We start from the raw sequence: 17,315 nt of genomic DNA, 5'->3' as shown, positions 1-17,315 counted from the left end.
CACTCGGCTCCAGACCTCATTACAGCCTTGGTCCAAACATGGACAAAAGAGCTGAGTTCCAGAGGTGAGGTGAGAGTGACTGCCCTTGACATCAAGGCAGCTTTTGACCGAGTGTGGCACCAAGGAGCCCGAGTAAAATTGAAGTCCATGGGAATTAGGGGGAAAACTCTCCAGTGGCTGGAGTCATACCTAGCACAAAGGAAGGTGGTAGTGGTTGTTGGAGGCCAATCATCTCAGCCCCAGGACATTGCTGCAGGTGTTCTTCAGGACAGTGTCCTCAGCCCAACCATCATCAGCTGCTTCACCAATGACCTTCCCTCCATCATAAGGTCAGAAATGGGGATGCTCGCTGATGATTGCACAGTGTTCAGTTCCATTCGCAACCCCTCAAATAATGAAGCAGTCCGAGCTCATAAGTGGCAAGTAACATTCGCACCAGACAATTACCAGGCAATGACCATCTCCAACAAGAGGGCGCCTAACCACCTCCCCTTGACATTCAACGGCATTACCATCGCCGAATCCCCCACCATCAACATCCTGGGGGTCACCATTGACCAGTAACTTAACTGGACCAGCCACATAAATACTGTGGCTACAAGTGCAGGTCAAAGGCTGGGTATTCTGTGGTGAGTGACTCACCTCCTGACTCCCCAACGCCTTTCCACCTTCTACAAGGCACAAGTCAGGAGTGTGATGGAATACTCTCCACTTGCCTGGATGAGTGCAGTTCCAACAACACTTAAGAAGCTCGACAGCATCCAGGACAAAGTAGCCTGCTTGACTGGCACCTCATCCACCACCCTAAACATTCACTCCCTTCAACATCGGCGCACAGTTGCTCCAGTGTGTACCATCCACAGGATGCACTGCAGCAACTCGCCAAGGCTTCTTCGACAGCACCTCCCAAACCCACGACCTCTACCACCTAGAAGGACAAGAGCAGCAGGCACATGGTAACAACACCACCTGCACATTCCCCTCCAAGTCACACACCATCCCGACTTGGAAATATATCGCCGTTCCTTTATCGTCGCTGGGTGAAAATCCTGGAACTCCCTTCCTAACAGCACTGTGGGAGAACCTTCACCACACGGAGTGCAGCGGTTCAAGAAGGCGGCTCACCACCACCTTCTCAATGGCAATTAGACATGGGCAATAAATGCTGGCCTCGCCAGCAACGCCCACATCCCATGAACGAATTGAAACAAATCCAGTGGGAGATGCAAATTCTTATTTGACAGATATTGAAGAAAACCTCATTTATTGCAGCAGGGCACTCTGTCACTTCAGACAAAGTTTTGGCTGCAACACCTTTGTGTTTTCGCTCAAAATTCTTACTTTCCACCCAAAACTCTGCTGTGCAAACATATTTACCTATTTTGCAGACCCCCTCAAACTCACACCGTCAGGATGTGGGGGGCACCATGTCTGAAATCACCACTTCATCCGAGGACGAGCAACATCATCAGTCTTGTCAGGCACGGCGTCCACCTCCGCCCCGTGGAGCTCCACACACAGTGCTGCACCACAGGCACCTGCACAAGAGCACGGAGGGCAACAACAGTGAGAGCGATGTCGCAGGAGGCACTACCCTCGCCACAGGGTCTACAGACCGAGGCTCAGCTTCCTGGACCTCTCTGAGGAGCAGTGCATACGGAGGCTCAGAGTCAGTCGCCAGGTAGTCGCAGACATCTGCAGCCTCCTTCATGCCGAGCAGCATCTCCTTACCTGTCGCTGTCAAAGTCGCCACTGCCCTCAACTTCTTCGCCTCCGGATCATTCCAAGTTGCCACCGGGGACATCGCCAGGGTCTCTCAGTCGTCTGCACACGAGTGCATAAGGCAGGTCACCGACAGCTTGTTTCGCAGGACCTCGCACTACGTCAACTTCCCCATGGACGACCTCAGCCAGACGGAGAGGGCAGTGGGATTTCACGCTGTGGCTGGCTTCCCATGGGTGCAGGGTGTAATCGATTGCACCCATATAGCAATACGAGCACCTCCACACGAGCCAGGACTGTTCATCAACAGGAAGGGCTATCACTCCATCAACACTCAGCTCGTTTGTGACCACCACAAGAGATTCCTTCACGTGTGCACCAGATTCCCTGGCAGCTGCCATGATTCCTTCATCCTCCAGGAGTCCAACAACCCGCCCCTCTTCCACGCACCGAACAACCGCAAGGGCTGGCTCCTCGGGGACAAGGGATACCTCCTACACATGTGACTCATGACACCTCTGAGGAAGCCCACCACCGAGCAACAGTGTCGATACAACGACAGCCACATCGCTACCAGGTCTACAATTGAGCATGTTATAGGGCTGCTCAAGATGCGATTTAGGTGCCTTGATGGTTCTGGGGGAGCGCTTCAATACGCACCAGACAGAGTGGGACACATTATAGTCGTGAGTTGTGCCCTGCACAACATGGCACAACAGAGAGGGGTGCCACTTGAGAAGGTCCCGTCCACATCTGCCACCCACATTGAGGAGGAGAAGGCGGAGGGGGAGGAGGAGCTGCAGGAGCAACTCATGGGCAGAACAGCGGCTCACCTGGCTGCTCGTGAGGCCAGGGTCACTGGTATGTGAACGGTTCTCCAAACATCAGACAGTGTGAAGAGTCCAGTCCTCACCACCTGGACAGGGCAGTGCCCACAACAGCCCCCTTCCTCCGCCTCCCCCCCCACCACACACAAAACAGGCCTGCAACTACACATACAACCACTGTAGAGCGACCCAATGGGTGACATCAAGTGTGGGTGTTCATGGTAAACTTTATGAAAGGGCCTTATTACAGAACCCAGTCAAGAATGGCCAAGACGTGGTGACAATAATAATATTTAATGTGCGTTTAAAGAAAGCAAATATAAATCAAAAACATGACCAACCGTCAAACACCCTTGTGCATCCCCTTCGTGCTCACAAAACCTTCACCTTTCGCTTCCGACTAATTCTACGTGGTGCCTCCCCTGTGGCTGCAGCAGAGGTAGTGGCAGGTTGCTCTTGTTCATCCCCTGACCGATTAGATGCTTTGGGCCTACGCCCTCTGGGTTTTGTTGCCCATGAGGGCCCCTCCAAAAACTGCTCCACCTGCACCTGTACTGGGGCAGACTCGGCCACCTGGCGAGGAGGCAGCATTGCGGGTATTGGTTAAGAGGGGGGGCAACAGGTGAGAAATGGGGGCACTTTGAGGGGTGTCCCCACTTCCATGTCCCCTTTCACCATCATCTCTCCTTTGGGACAGGCCACTCCTACCACTCTGCTGGACGACAGTTTGGAGGACATGTGTGAAGCCTTGTAAGGTCAGCCTGCCTGTTTAAAATGGCAGAATGTTGTTCACCATGAGTCTGAAGGGCCGTTGTCAGGGTCTCAATGGACTCATTGGTGAGCCATGCTTGAAGCTCCATGGATGCTAGCCTTCCCTCCATTGCAGACATTCCTGCACTCACCCGCGACACTATCTCAGAGATGCCCTCACGTCCCTGTGACAGCATCTCAGAGATTCCCTCCTGTACCTGTGCCACCATTCCACTTATGCAAGAGTTGGACTCCTCCATCCTCTGCGCGATTGTGGAGAGTGCGCATGGCACCTGTTCCAGCACCTCACAAATGTGCTGCTGCCCCTCGATCATTCTCCTTTTAAAGGTTGGCCCCCAGGGTTCAGCATCTGTGTCCAGGTGAGCAGAGCCTGGAGAAGAGTGCTCCCACCGACGGGACTCTCCACAGCTGCCCCTGCCACCAGTGTCTGCTCATGCTCACATCTGTGTGGTAACTCACCATGTGCGACCCCAACTAGCTGCGGACGGGGACCCTCCGAGGGGTGAGTATCTGTGCTGGTGGATGGCTCACTCAGATGTGACGGTGCACTCTCAGAGGCCAGCAAGTACTCTGAGGAATCGTCCTCCGCCATCACAGCAGTCGCTGAAGGCCCTGTAAGAGAACAGAAGGCAATATTAAGTATGATGACAGATGTTGAGGTGCTGAAGATGGCAAGACATGTTAACATCATTTACTATTGTGAGTGCTGAATGTAAAGTTCTGTTACCAGATGTTTGTCTGCAGCCCCCTCCGGTCCTCACCCTCCCCCGTGCATTCTGGGCTCTCTTTTCCTTTCAGGGGAGAAAGTACAGACACGTGAATAAGTGATGGTGACATGGCCAACCGATGAATGCATTGGTTTGGGTGAGGCTGACCATGAAAAAGATGCATCAGAGGGTGAGTATGAGACAGAGCCAAGACATTGTATGAGGATTGGGTTGAGTGGTAGTGGTGGGGTGAGTAATGGGGAGGTGAGGAATTGGTGAGGAAGTGCAGGTAGGTTGAGGATGAGGTTTGAGTGGGTGTGAGGAGTGATGTGATAGAGTAGTGTTGGCAGTGTGGAATGAGTTGGGGGGTGGGGGCGGTGATGTGGAAGATGGAATGTAGGAGAATGAGTAAGTGTACTCACTTTGACTGACCTAGTTAGGTCATTGAAGCACTTCCTGCACTGGATCCAGGTGCGGGAGGTGTTGCTGCTGCTGGTGACCTCCTCTGCCACCTCGAGCCAGGCCTTCTTGGTGACAGAGGCAGGCCACTTCCTCCCTTCCACTGGGTAAAAGCCATCCCTCCTTCTCCTCACCCCATCCAGTAGCACCTGGAGTGAGGCATCACTGAGTCTCGGAGCAGCCTTTCCCCTGTGCTGCTCCATTGTGGTGTGTGGGTGTTTGCTCCAGGAGCAGCCATTGGAGGACTGCCCCTTTAAATAGAGCTCCTCCAGCTGACAGCCTGTGATGCGGGTGCGCAGTCCGCCCGCGACGCAGCTTTCCGATGTCAAACCTGGAAGGCACGTTAAACGGCTCCAAGTTACCTGCAACAGTGTGGGGAATGGAGAGATTTTATTGGGTGGGTTACCCACGTGCCCAATCGCCCCCCACTTCCCCCCACTGCCATCCCGCCTCCCCGCTAATATCAGGGCCTTAGACTCAACTCCTTTTATTTTAAAATATAATTTGATTATCCCCTTAAACTACAGGTAAATGTTCCCTTCTCGAATGCTTGAACAGCAACTCACATCAATTTGTTTTATCAATTCCAATTTCAGAAATAAATTATGTCCAGGCTTTGTGATTTTTCAGTCGAGACAGGAGTTCTTGTAATTATCTTTGGATATATCTCCCTCACCCCCTCCCTTTAAACATTCTGTCTCAGAAAATAAATGGGTTAAAGCGAAACAAATCAAAACGTTATCAAAAGAGGAAAGGCAACTTGGTTTATTCTTAGAAAAGTAAAGAAAAGATTTAGAATCAGAGAATAGTTACAGCACGGAAGGAGGCCATTCGGCCCGACGAGTCCATGCCGGCTCTCTGCAAGAGCAACCCAGCGAGTCCCACTCCTCAAACCTATCCCCGTAGCCCTGCAATTTTTTTTCCTTCCAGAACCTATCCAATTCCCTTTTAAAAGCCATGATTGAATCTGCCTCCACCACCCCCTCAGGCAGTGCATTCCAGATCACAACCACTTGCCATCTAAAAAAGTTTTCTCTCATGTCGCCTTTGGTTCTATCAAGTCAGTTGAACAAGATTTGCCTTTAACAAATCCATGCTGGCTTTCCTTTATTAATCCACACTTGTCCAAGTGACTGTGAAAGTTCTCCCGGATTATCATTTCTAAAAGTTTCCCCACGACCGAGATTAAACTGACTGGCCTATAGTTGCTGGGTTTATCCTTACACCCTTTTTTGAACAAGGGTGTAACATTCACAATTCTCCAGTCCTCTGTCACCACCCCCGTATCTAAGGAGGATTGGAAGATTATGGCCAGTACATCCGCAATTTCCTTCAGCAACCAAGGATGCATCTCATCCAGACCGGGTGACTTATCTACTTTATGTACAGCCAGCCTTTCCAGTACCTCCTCTTTATCAATTTTTAGCCCATCTCTTATCTCAACTATCTCTTCATTTACTGTGACTTTGGCAGCATCTTCTTCCTTGGTAAAAACAGATGCAAAGTACTCATTTCGTATCTCAGCCATGCCCTCTGCCTCCATGCATAGATCTTTTCGGTCCCTAATCGATCGCACCCCTCCTCTTACTACCCATTTACTGTTTACATGCCTGTAGAAGACATTTGAATTCCCTTTTTTGTTAGACACCAGTCTATTCTCATACTCTCTCTTTGCCCCTCTTATCTACTTTTTATATTCAGCTTGATTCTCACTTGTATTATCAACCTGGAATCTGTCATAAGCCCCTTTTTTCCGCTTCGTCTTAATCTCTATCTCTTTTGTCATCAGGGAGCTCTGTTGTTAATTACCTACCTTTCCCCCTCATGGGAATGTATTTAGACTGTACCTGAAACATCTCCTCTTTATAGATTGCCCACTGTTAAATTACAGTTTTACCTGCCAATCTTTGATTCCAATTCACCTGGGCCAGATCTGTTCTCATCCCACTGAAATTGGCCCTCCTCCAATTGAATATTTTTACTTTAGTCTGGTCCTTGTCCTTTTCCATAGCTAATCTAAACCTTATAATACTATGATCGCTAGTCCCTAAATGTTCCCACTGACACTTGCTCCACTTGGCCCATCTCATTTCCCAGGACCAGATCCAGTAATGCTCCTTCCTCTTTGGGACAGGAACATACTCTTCAAGAAAGTTTCCCTGAACACACATCAAAAATTCTTCCCCATCTTTGCCCTTTACACTATTACTATCCCAGACTATATTAGGATAGTTGAAGTCCCCCATTATCACTACTCTATGGCTCTTGCACATCTCTGTAATTTCCCAGCTAATTTGCTTCTCGATATCTTTCCCACTAGTTGGTGGCCTATAGAGTACACCCAGTAGTGTAATGGCAACTCTATTGTTTCTTAACTCGAACCAAATAGATTCTGTACATGGCCCCTGCAGCTCATCCTCTCTCTCCAGCACTGCAATATTCTCCTTAATCAATACTGCCAACTCCCTCCTTTCTTTCCTTCCCGAACTTTCCTGAATACCTTGATTCCAGGAATATTGAGTACCCAATCCTGCCCTTTTTTTGAGCCAGGTCTCCGTTATCACCACAACATCATATTTCCATGTGGCTAATTGAACCTATAGCTCACCAACCTTGTTTACTATGCTTCCTGCATTTACACACATGAATTGTAAGCCTATCTTAGACCTTCTCGTATTCTCTCCTAGTCTGATCCCATCTAATACTGTACTATTTCTTACTCTAGTGCTATCTGTCTCTCCCACTCATTTTTGCACCTTGTTTCTCCTTTCCAATGTTACATCCTGGTGCTCATCCCCCATGCCAAATTAGTTTTAAACCCTCCCCCATAGGACTAGTGAACCTCCCCGCAAGGACATTGGGCCCAGCTCTGTTGAGGTACAACCCGTCCGGCCTGTACAGGTCCCACCTTCTCCAGAACATGTCCCAATGTCCCAGGAATCTAAAGCCATCTCTCCTGCATCAACTCTCCAGCCACCGGTTCATCTGCCCTTTCCTCCTATTTCTATGCTCACTAGCGCGTGGCACCGGGAGTGATCTGGAGATTACTACCTTTGAGGTCCTGTTTATTAATCTCTTTCCTAACTCCCTAATCTCTTCCTGCAGGACCTCATCCCCCTTTCTGCCTATGTCGTTGGTACCTATATGGACCATGACCTCTGGCTGTTCACCCTCCCCCTTCAGAATGTTCTGCAGCCGCTCAGTAACATCCTTGATCCTGGCACCAGGGAGGCAACATGCCATCCTGGAATCACATCTGCAGCCACAGAAACACCTGCCTGTTCCCCTAACGATTGAATCCCCTATCACTATTGATCTCCTGACCTTCCCCCCCCCCCACACAGCTGAGTCACCCATGGTGCTGTGGGCTTGGCTCTGGCTGCACTCCTCAGTGGAACCCTCTCCCTCATCAGCATTCAGGAAGCAGTGCTGGATCTAGTCCTGGGGAATGAAGAGGTTAAGTGGAACATTATTCAATGGGGGGAGCAGTGGGGAAAAAACAATCACAATATCATTAGGTTTAGCACAGTTATGGAAAATGCAAGGAAAAATTAAATATGAAAACGCTCAACAGGAGGAGAGCTAATTTCAGCAAGTTGAAAAGGGATCCTGGCCCAGGTGGATTGGAATCAAAGATTGTCAGGTAAAATAGTAAATGAGCGATGGGAGGCTTTGAATGAGAAGATAGTTTGGGTATAGGACGGGCATCGAAATGTCGAGCTCCCTGGATGAAAAACGAACATTTGAAACAGCATTTTGCACATTCCGAACACCAATGTCCCTCAGTTATCAATCCCAACCTCGTCACCTCCACGCTGACACATACAAAGCAGTCACACTCTGCTTCAGTGAGATGAAATACGAGAGCGGTTTCAAGGTAGATTGCAATTACAAGCAGAATGTATTCAGAGGACGAGTAGACCATTGAGGTGCCTTTAAAATCCCGAATAGTTTAACAGCAGCTCAAGATTAAAAGCCGAGTGCAAATTTAGGACCCTTCGCATATTTTAATCATCAAACCCGAAGCGTAATTCAAACCCCGAGAACAACCCTTCTCTGGTTAGTCCACTGTCTCAGTTTCCAGATTCACCACATGGTCGGCGACATTTTTTGAGACTTGGATTCTTTGTTACTTTTGAAAGGACACCCGGGCAGACCGATTGGAATTGTAGTTTTCTGCTCAGTGAAGTTTGAATCCTATCGCTGACTCTGTGTCTTTCTATTAATCTATTTGCTTCTACTTCCAAAATCTCGATGAGAAAGTTCCAAGCCTCCGCTTGTAAATAAAATGAATCACATCTTGGTTGATGACTTCTGTGTGGGAAACGATCATTGAGAATTATTTTGCCTTTGGAACTTAACCAATTGGATTCCACTGATCAATGGCGAGGTGACCGAGTGGTGAACGCGATTGTGCTTCACACCAGCGGTTCCAATCATATCTTTGTCGATGCTTTTTTTAGTTGGATCCAAATAACAAACAGCTCACAAACTGCAGTAGGGCGAATTGAGCGAGTGAGTTTCATGTTATTTCGCTTTAGCTCCCTGCATTGCCACTTTTAAAGACCCGAGTATCTGCACCCTCACACCCGAGTATCTGCGCCCTCACACCCGAGTATCTGCGCCCTCACACCCGAGTATCTGCGCCCTCACACCGGAGTATCTGCGCCCTCACACCGGAGTATCTGCGCCCTCACACCCGAGTATCTGCGCCCTCACACCTGTGTCTCCACTCTCATTTACTGTCCACAATCACCTTTAACATTGGGAACCCTGAACAAAACCCAGCAGAGAAGAAATTGCGTTGATAATTTTTCATTAATGTACGGACACATTTTTATTTACGGTACATTAAGGGAGATTTGGGAAAAGTGGGCGCTGACACTCAAGAACACTCCCTCACGTTTCGCTGCTTCGTGCTAGCTTATTATCCGGTTCGTTGATCTAGGGGTATGATTCTCGCCGTAGCGTTGATAATTAAAATATGCGCTAGGTCCTGCGTTCAAATCCCAGACAGGCCCTCGACTTTTGATCTTGAACTCCTATTCAAACTAGCAGGAATTTTAAAGACACCTCAATGACCTCCTCATCCTCTGAATGCAATCGACCTTGAAACCCCTCTCGGATTTCATCTCACTGAAGCAGGATGACCGCTTTGTATCTGTCAGCATGTAGGTGACGAGATTGTGGTCGATTTACTGTGGACCCACGTGACGGGCGTTCAGAATATACAAAATGCTGTTTCAAATGCTCGTTTGTCATCGAGGGAGCTCTAAATTTGTAGTCTGCACCTTTCCCCCTCATATGAATGTGTCTAGTCCGCATCCTAACTGTCTCCTCATTCAAAGACTGCCATTGCTCATTTACTGTTTTACCTGCCGATCTTTGATTCCAATCCACTTGGACAAGATCCTTTTCTAACTCGCTGGAATAAGCTCTCCTCCAGTTGAGTATTTTCAAATTTGAATTTTCCTTGCCTTTTCCATAACTACTCTAAAGATGCTCCAAATCTTCACTCATTGAATCAAGCTCCACTCGCCCCATTTCATTACCCAGGACTAGATTCAGCATCCTCGTTGGGCTGAAAACATATTGATCAAGAAAGTTCTCCTGTGCACATGTCAATAATTGCTCCCCCGCTTTGCCCTTTACACTGCTATTTTCCCAGTCTATATTAGGATAAATGAAGTACTCCATTGTCACTACTCTCAAATTCTTGCATCTTTCTGCAAATTGCTTGCCAATTTGATGCTCTATCTCCCTCCCACTCGTTGGTCATCTATAGTATGCATCCAGTCTAGTACCAGCTTCTCTCTTGTTCCTTAATTCTAACCAAATAGATTCTGTCTTTGATCATAAGCACATCATCCCTTTCTACCGTTGTAACAGTATCTTTGATCAATGGTGCCCCCAACCCACCCCCTTCCTTTTTCTCCTCCCCTGAATATTTGTAGCCAGGATTATGAAATGCCTATTCCGCCCCTTGTTTAAGTCAGGTCTCCATTATTGCCTGTATTTCATAATCCCATGTTGCTAACTTGTGCCTGCAGCTCACCAACCTTATTTAGCAAATGTGTTAAACACAACATCAGGGCATAAGGGCAGGTTAGGGTTTATTTCCCAATTAAAAGTTCTATAAACTAATGCATGTCGCATAAGAAATAAAACAAATTAATTAGAAGCGCAAATTCAGCTTACAGGGTATGACATAGCATCCATCACTGAGCGATGACTGCAAACTGGGATTGGCCGGTGATAAATATTTCAGGTTATAAGGTCTTTACAAAGGACAAGGACATTGGAAAAGGCAGAGGAGTAACGATATTGACAAAGAACTCTATCACACCATTACAAAGAGAGAATATCAGTACAGGTGAGCACGCAGTAGAGACACTTTGGTAGAATTGAGTAACAGAAAAGGATGCAAGCCATGGTGGGAGTTGTTTCTGGACCCCCACATAGCAATGATAAAGTAGCAGGATACACAGAAGCGGAGATCAGAGAAGCTTGTTGCAAAAACAGAGTGATTATAATTGGAGTCTTTAACTTTCACACAGAAGCGGAGCAGCAAATTTCTTGAACATTTTCAGCTCAGTATTCTGGATCAATGTGTTCTTCAAACAACAAGAGAAACGCCATCTTAGATTTAGTAATGAGTAATGAGCCTGAACTACTTAATAATCTAACGGAAAGGGAACACTGGGCTAACAGTGACCATTATATGATGGAGAAGGGTGAGTCACGAACCAATGTTTTAAATTGAGGTGAGGCTGACTTTGGATGGATAAGGAATGGATTGGTCACAACAGACTGGGCAGATCAATGAATGGATAAAACGGTGGATGAACAGTGGGGGCTGTTCAAAAAATTATTTGGTAGAATACAAGACCTGTTCATAACATTAAAGAGCAACAGCTCTACTTGTGTAATCAAATGACCTTGGTCAACAAGGGAAGTGAGAGGTAATATAAAACTAGAAGAAAGGGCTTATACGAAGGCAAAGAACAGTGGAGATCCCACAGGCTGGGAGAGATATAAAGAACAGCAAAGGGATACAAATAAAGTAGCTGGAACTGCAAAAAGGGAATACAAGAAAAACATCCATGGGATATCGAGGACAAAAGTAAAGTTTTTTAAAAATATATATATTAAAAGGGAGTGGTTGGCTAAGAGTAATGTGGGCCCCTTAATGACAGACACAGGTGATGTTGAAATTGAAAATAAGGCAATGGCAGACCTACTAAATCGTTACTTTGCATCGTCTTCACAACAGAGAATGAGGATAAATTACCAGAGATAGGAGGAAAAGTAAAAATAAATCAAGGGGAGGAACCAACTAAATTCAAAATAAGTAAAACAAATGGTGCAGAGAAACAAATGAGATTAAAGATAGACCCAATGGTTTCTACCCGAGGGACTTAGAATAAGTAGGTGAGGAAATTGTGGATGCATTTGTCGTGATCTCCCAAAGTTCTCTCGATTCAGGAATTGTCCCCTTGGATTGGAAAACTGCCATTATTTAAGAAGGGTACCAGAGATAAACCAGGAAATTATAGGCCTATTAGTCTAACGTCAGTTGTGGGGAAGTTACTAGAATCTGTTATTAGGGACAGAGTGATTGAGCTTGTGAGCTGATCAGAGAGAGCCAGGATGGATTTTAAGATGTAAGTCATGTCTAACGGATCGAGTTGAATTATTTGAGAAGGTAACTAACGTGGTAGATAAAGTAAAGTCTACGAATTTCAATTACATGGACTTCCTGAAGGCATTCACCAAGATTGCACATAAGAGACTGCTAACAAAGATGAAAGCACATGGAATTGCAGGCAATCTATTGGCGTGGACCAGAGAAGTAGTTAGGAGTTAGGGCACAGAGGGTAGGGACAATGTATATGTACTGAAATTGGCAGGATGTGACTAGTGGTGTTCCCGAGGGATCTGTCGTGTGGCCTCAGCTTTTCACGATATTTGTTAATGACTTGGATGCAGGAATAGAGAGCCCTTTGTCTAAATTTGATTGAGTCAGTGAGTGGGCAAAACTGTGGCAGGTGGAATTCAATGGGGGAAAGTGTGGGGTCATCTATTTTGGACCTAAGAAAGGTCGATCAGCGAGTTGCTGCAATGCACCTTGTAGATGGTACACACTGCAGCCACAGTGCTCAAAACACCAACCTTTCAGTCAATAGCTGAACGCACTAACCGATTGCACCACAGACACAGGACGCCAGCCAGCTTGCACCAAGCTAAAGCTTCAGGTTGCAGCGATCAGAATAACAGTTGTTTACTATCAGTTTACTTTTCCAAAATAAAGGGTGTGAAACTTGCACAAGAGAAAACCTGTGCTGTCTTATTTTTGAACATCAAACACCCCTTGCCCCTAAATGCTTGTATGTTGGAAGATTCAGTCCTCTGGTGATGGACAGCATTGGTTTTTTGAGCTGTGATTCACCATCCTCTTTTTCAGTAATGTTCAGGATTGCTAAAAATGAGACGAGTTGAAATGAGCAGTTCCAACGAGGCGGTCTGTAACACTATACGGTATCTACAAAGTTGTCTCTTGCACTAACAGTGAAGTGGACGGCAGTTTTCACTCTTAAACCAGTGATTATGATGTTCAGAAAGAATGTGCCGCAGAAAGACTCGACTTCAGCACGTTGACACTGGGTCAGAGTAAAGTTCCATTAATGTGATTGCCGAGTGTCGAGAGGGTGGACTTGGAATTTCAGTGCGGCTGCATTGCGCATTGTCCAGATCAGCTTGGAGCGATATTCCCTTCAACTCATCACTGACAGGGACAGTTCGACTCCAAGTTTCTTTTCCCTGGCGCTTGGTGAGATTTCAAAAATTGGATAAGACCTATACTTACCCCAACCTCGTCACTTCCACACTGACAGATACAACGTGGCCTCACTCTGCTTCAGTGAGATGAAAGCCAAGAGCGATTTCATGGTCGAATGCAACGGCGAACAAAACTCATTCAAAGAAAGTGCAGGTCACCGAGGTGCATTTAAAGTCCTGATTGTTTGCACTGAACTTCTTCCAAAGCGCTTGAAATTCACGTGGAGTGATTTGGGGACTTCTTTTCCCTCCTTGCAAAAGTTTCAACCGCAGTTCAAGATGAAAAGTGCTGGGACTACTGTTGTTCTCAAATTATCGGTGATGGGACCAGTGTTGTTCATAATTTAACGCTGCTGGGACTGCTGTTGTTCACAATTCACATTAATGATTTGGACTCAGGAATCGGAAGTTCAATTTCAAAATTTGGCAGACGACACCGAATTGGGGGGGGTGTAGTTAATACAAGGGAAGAATGCGAAAAATACAGGAAGACATTAATAAACTTGCAGAATGGGCGTGTAAATAGCAAATTAATTTCAATATAGGTAAGTGTGAGGTGGTGCATTTTGGTCAGAAGAATAAGGAGGTGACAGACTGTTTGGATAATAAGAGTCTAAATGTGGTAGGGGATCAGAGGGGTCCAGGGGTAAAGATACACAAATCACTAGAAGGAACGACACAGGTTAATAAGGCCATGAGAAAGCAAACCAAGCACCGGGGTTCACTTCTAGAGGGATAAAATTGATAAGCAAAGAAGTTATATTAAACATGTAGAGAACCTTAGTTAGACAACACTTAGAGTACTGTGCACAGTTCTGGTCTCCGTATTATTTAAAGGGTATAGAGGCATTAGGGAAGGTGCAAAAAAGATTCACAAGGATGATACCAGAACTGAGAGGATATACTTATTAGGAAAGGCTGAACAGGCTGGGACTCTTTTCTCTAGAAAAGAGAAGACCAAGGGGTGACCTGATAGAGGTCTTTAAGATGAAGAAAGGATTTGATAGGGTAGACGTAGAGAAAATGTTTCCGCTTGTGGGGGGAGACCAGAACTAGTGTTCATACGTATAAGGCAGTCACTAATAAATTCAATAAGGAATTCAGGATAAACTTCTTTACTCAGAGTGTGGTCGGAATGTGGAACTCTCTACCACAAGGACTAGTTGAGGCAAATAGAATCGATGCATTTAAGTTGGGCCAAATGGCTTGTTTCTCTACGTAAAAGTCGAGGGCAGAATGATACACCTCCCTGAAACTGGGAAACTCGGGAGACAGACTTTAGAGCAAGGTTCTGTACTTTGACAAAAAGCAAATAAAACATTCATTCTGGAACAATCCTGAATACTATCAGCTCTAAAAGCAACTGTCACCCAGCGTGATATGAACATGTAGCCTTCCTGTGATGCAATAAGTAATGTAGATTGAAGGAATTAGAGAAATAAACACTAAATGAATACGATTGAAATATTTCCCATCCTTGATGTCTCCCTATTTCATCCCCAATCCACCAAGGGCGGGAATAACATTTCAGTATAAATAAATGCGATAATCGTCCGAAAGAAGAAGAAACTAAATCCCCTAAACTGCCGACATCCAGTATTGAACGCTCTCCCAACGGAAATAAAAACAGAAAATACTGGAGAGGCTCAGCAAGTCAGGCAGCATCTGTGGAGAAAGAAACAGAGTTAACGTTTCAGGTCGCTGACCCTTTGTCAGAACTGGAAGATGTTAAAGATTAAAGTTTTAAGCAAGTACAGAGCCGGGGAAAGTGGGGGGGCGGGTGGGAGGGAGGGGAGGAAAGAACAAAAGGGAAGGTCTGTGATAGGGTGGAGGGCAGGAGTGATTAAATGATAAAAGGGACAATGGTGCAAGGCAAGGAGGGTGGGAATGGGACAAGTAAAGAAACAAAAGATTGATCAGGAGTGGCTGTAAATGGCAGCAACAGAACCAAAAAAATGGGAGCAGTGGTTATGATTTGAAGTTATTGAAATCAATGTTGAGTCCAGAAGGTTGTAAATTGCCTAAACGAAAGATGAGGTCCTGTTCCTCGAGCTTCTGTTGAGCTTCATTGGAACAGTGTAAGAGGCCGAGGACAGAGAGTTCAGAGTGAGAGTGGGACGGGGAATTAAAATGGCAAGTGACCGGAAGGTCAGGGTCACACTTGCGGACTGAGTGGAGGTGTTCAACAACGTGATCACCCAGTCTGCGTTTGGTCTCCCCAATGTAGGGGAGACTGCACCGTGAGCAGCAAATACAGTTTACTAAATTGAAAAGTACAAGTGAACTGCTGTTTCACCTGAAAGGAGTGTTTGGGGCCCTGGACAGTGGGAAGGGAGGAGGTGAAGGGGCAGGTGTTGTATCTCCTGTGCTCGCACGGGAAGGTGCCGTGGGGAGGAGAGCGGGTGTTGGGGGTGATGGAAGAGTGGACCAGGGTATCGCGGAGGGAGCGGTCCCTTCGGAATGCTGAAAGGGGAGGGGAGGGGAAGATGTGTTTGTTGGTGGGATCGTGCTGGAGGTGGTGGAAATGGTGGAGGATGATACGTTGAACGTGGAGGCTGGTGGGATAGAAGGTGAGGACAAGGGGGACCCCATCATGGTTCTGGGAGGGAGGGGAAGGGGTGAGGGCTGAAGTGTGGGAAATGGGACAGACACGGTCGAGGGCCCTGTCAACTGCAGTGGAGGGGAATTCTCATTTGAGGAAAAAGGAAGACATATCGGAAGCATTGGTGTGGAAGGTGGTATCGTCAGAACAGATGTGACGGAAACGGAGAAACTGGGAGAAGGGAATAGAGTCCTCACAGGCAGTGGGCTGGGAGGAAGTGCAATCAAGGTAGCTGTGGGAGTCGGTGGGCTTATAGTAGATATTGGTTGACAGCCTGTCCCCCGAGATGGAAATAGAGAAGTCAATGAAGCTAAGGGAAGAGTTGGAGATGGACCCATAAAAGGGCAGGCATAGCCTGGACCCATACAGGTTCCCATAGCGACACCTTTTATTTGGAGGAAGTGAGTGGATTCAAAGGAGAAGTTGTTCAACGTAAGAACAAGTTCAGCCAGGCGGAGGAGGGTGGTGGTGGATGGGGACTGGTTGAGCCCCTGTTCAAGGAAGAAGCAGAGGGCCTGCAGGCTGTCCTGGTGGGGGATGGAGGTGTAGAGGGACTGGACGGCATGGTAAAAAGGAGACGGTTAGGGCCGTGTAACTGGAAACTGTTAAAGTGGCTCTCCCAACTGAGCTATTTCAGCACCACAACAAATTACATCTTGTGTCATCCACTTGGAAGAAAATATAACCCCGGGGAGAATTGCCTCTCTGGTTCATTCCTCACTTTGTACGTAAACGTCACACTCATATGTACACACCCACACTTCATATATGAACGTCACACTCGCACAGTTTATGAAACAACAGCGTACTCATAAGAACAAAAGAATTAGGAGCAGGAGTAGGCCATACGGCCCCTTGAGCCTGCTCCACCAATTAATAAGATCATGGCTGATCTTCGACCTCAACTCCACTTTCCCGACCAATCCCCATATCCATTGATTTCCCTGGAGTCCAAAAATCTATTGCTCTCAGCCTTGAATATATTCAGTGACTCAGCATCCACAGCCCTCTGGGGTAGAGAATTCCAAAGATTCACAAGCCTCTGAGTGAAGAAATTCTTCCTCATCTCAGTCTTAATCGGCCGACCCCTTATTCTGAGACTGTGCCCCCTAGTTCTAGACTCGCCAGCGAGGGGAAACAACCTCTCAGCATCTACCCTGTCAAAACCTTGTGTAACACGAAGCGTCTGCAAAGCCCATCTACACATGAAGGTCATCAGCTCGCTGCCGACACCTCGTGCTCCAATGTTAGAGTGTCTGACGTGAAATTAAAAGGCGGCGTGTTGGAAACACGTTGTGGTCACAGTTTCTTTTTGTACAAAACTGAACCTAAATCATTCAAGATGGAATGTTTTCTTTGCTGCCTCACAACAAACAATATCTTGTTATA

At 46.8% G+C, this 17,315-nt stretch overlaps 1 protein-coding gene across 1 annotated transcript in view; it reads right to left on the bottom strand.

Moving 5' to 3' along the window:
• The window catches only part of LOC137300291 (probable G-protein coupled receptor 139), a 47,401-nt gene that overhangs the window by 19,393 nt on the left and 10,693 nt on the right, over positions 1-17,315 (bottom strand). The window contains exon 2 of the mRNA XM_067969399.1: positions 3,780-3,932. Coding sequence (XP_067825500.1) covers positions 3,780-3,932 — 153 coding nt within the window. The remainder of the gene's footprint in view (positions 1-3,779; positions 3,933-17,315) is intronic.

This window comes from Heptranchias perlo, chromosome 2 (genome assembly GCF_035084215.1).
Source record: "Heptranchias perlo isolate sHepPer1 chromosome 2, sHepPer1.hap1, whole genome shotgun sequence".
Classification (NCBI taxonomy): Eukaryota; Metazoa; Chordata; class Chondrichthyes; order Hexanchiformes; family Hexanchidae; genus Heptranchias; species Heptranchias perlo.
Note: the sequence above shows the minus strand (reverse complement) of the source record. Positions and strands in the feature narration are given on the sequence as shown.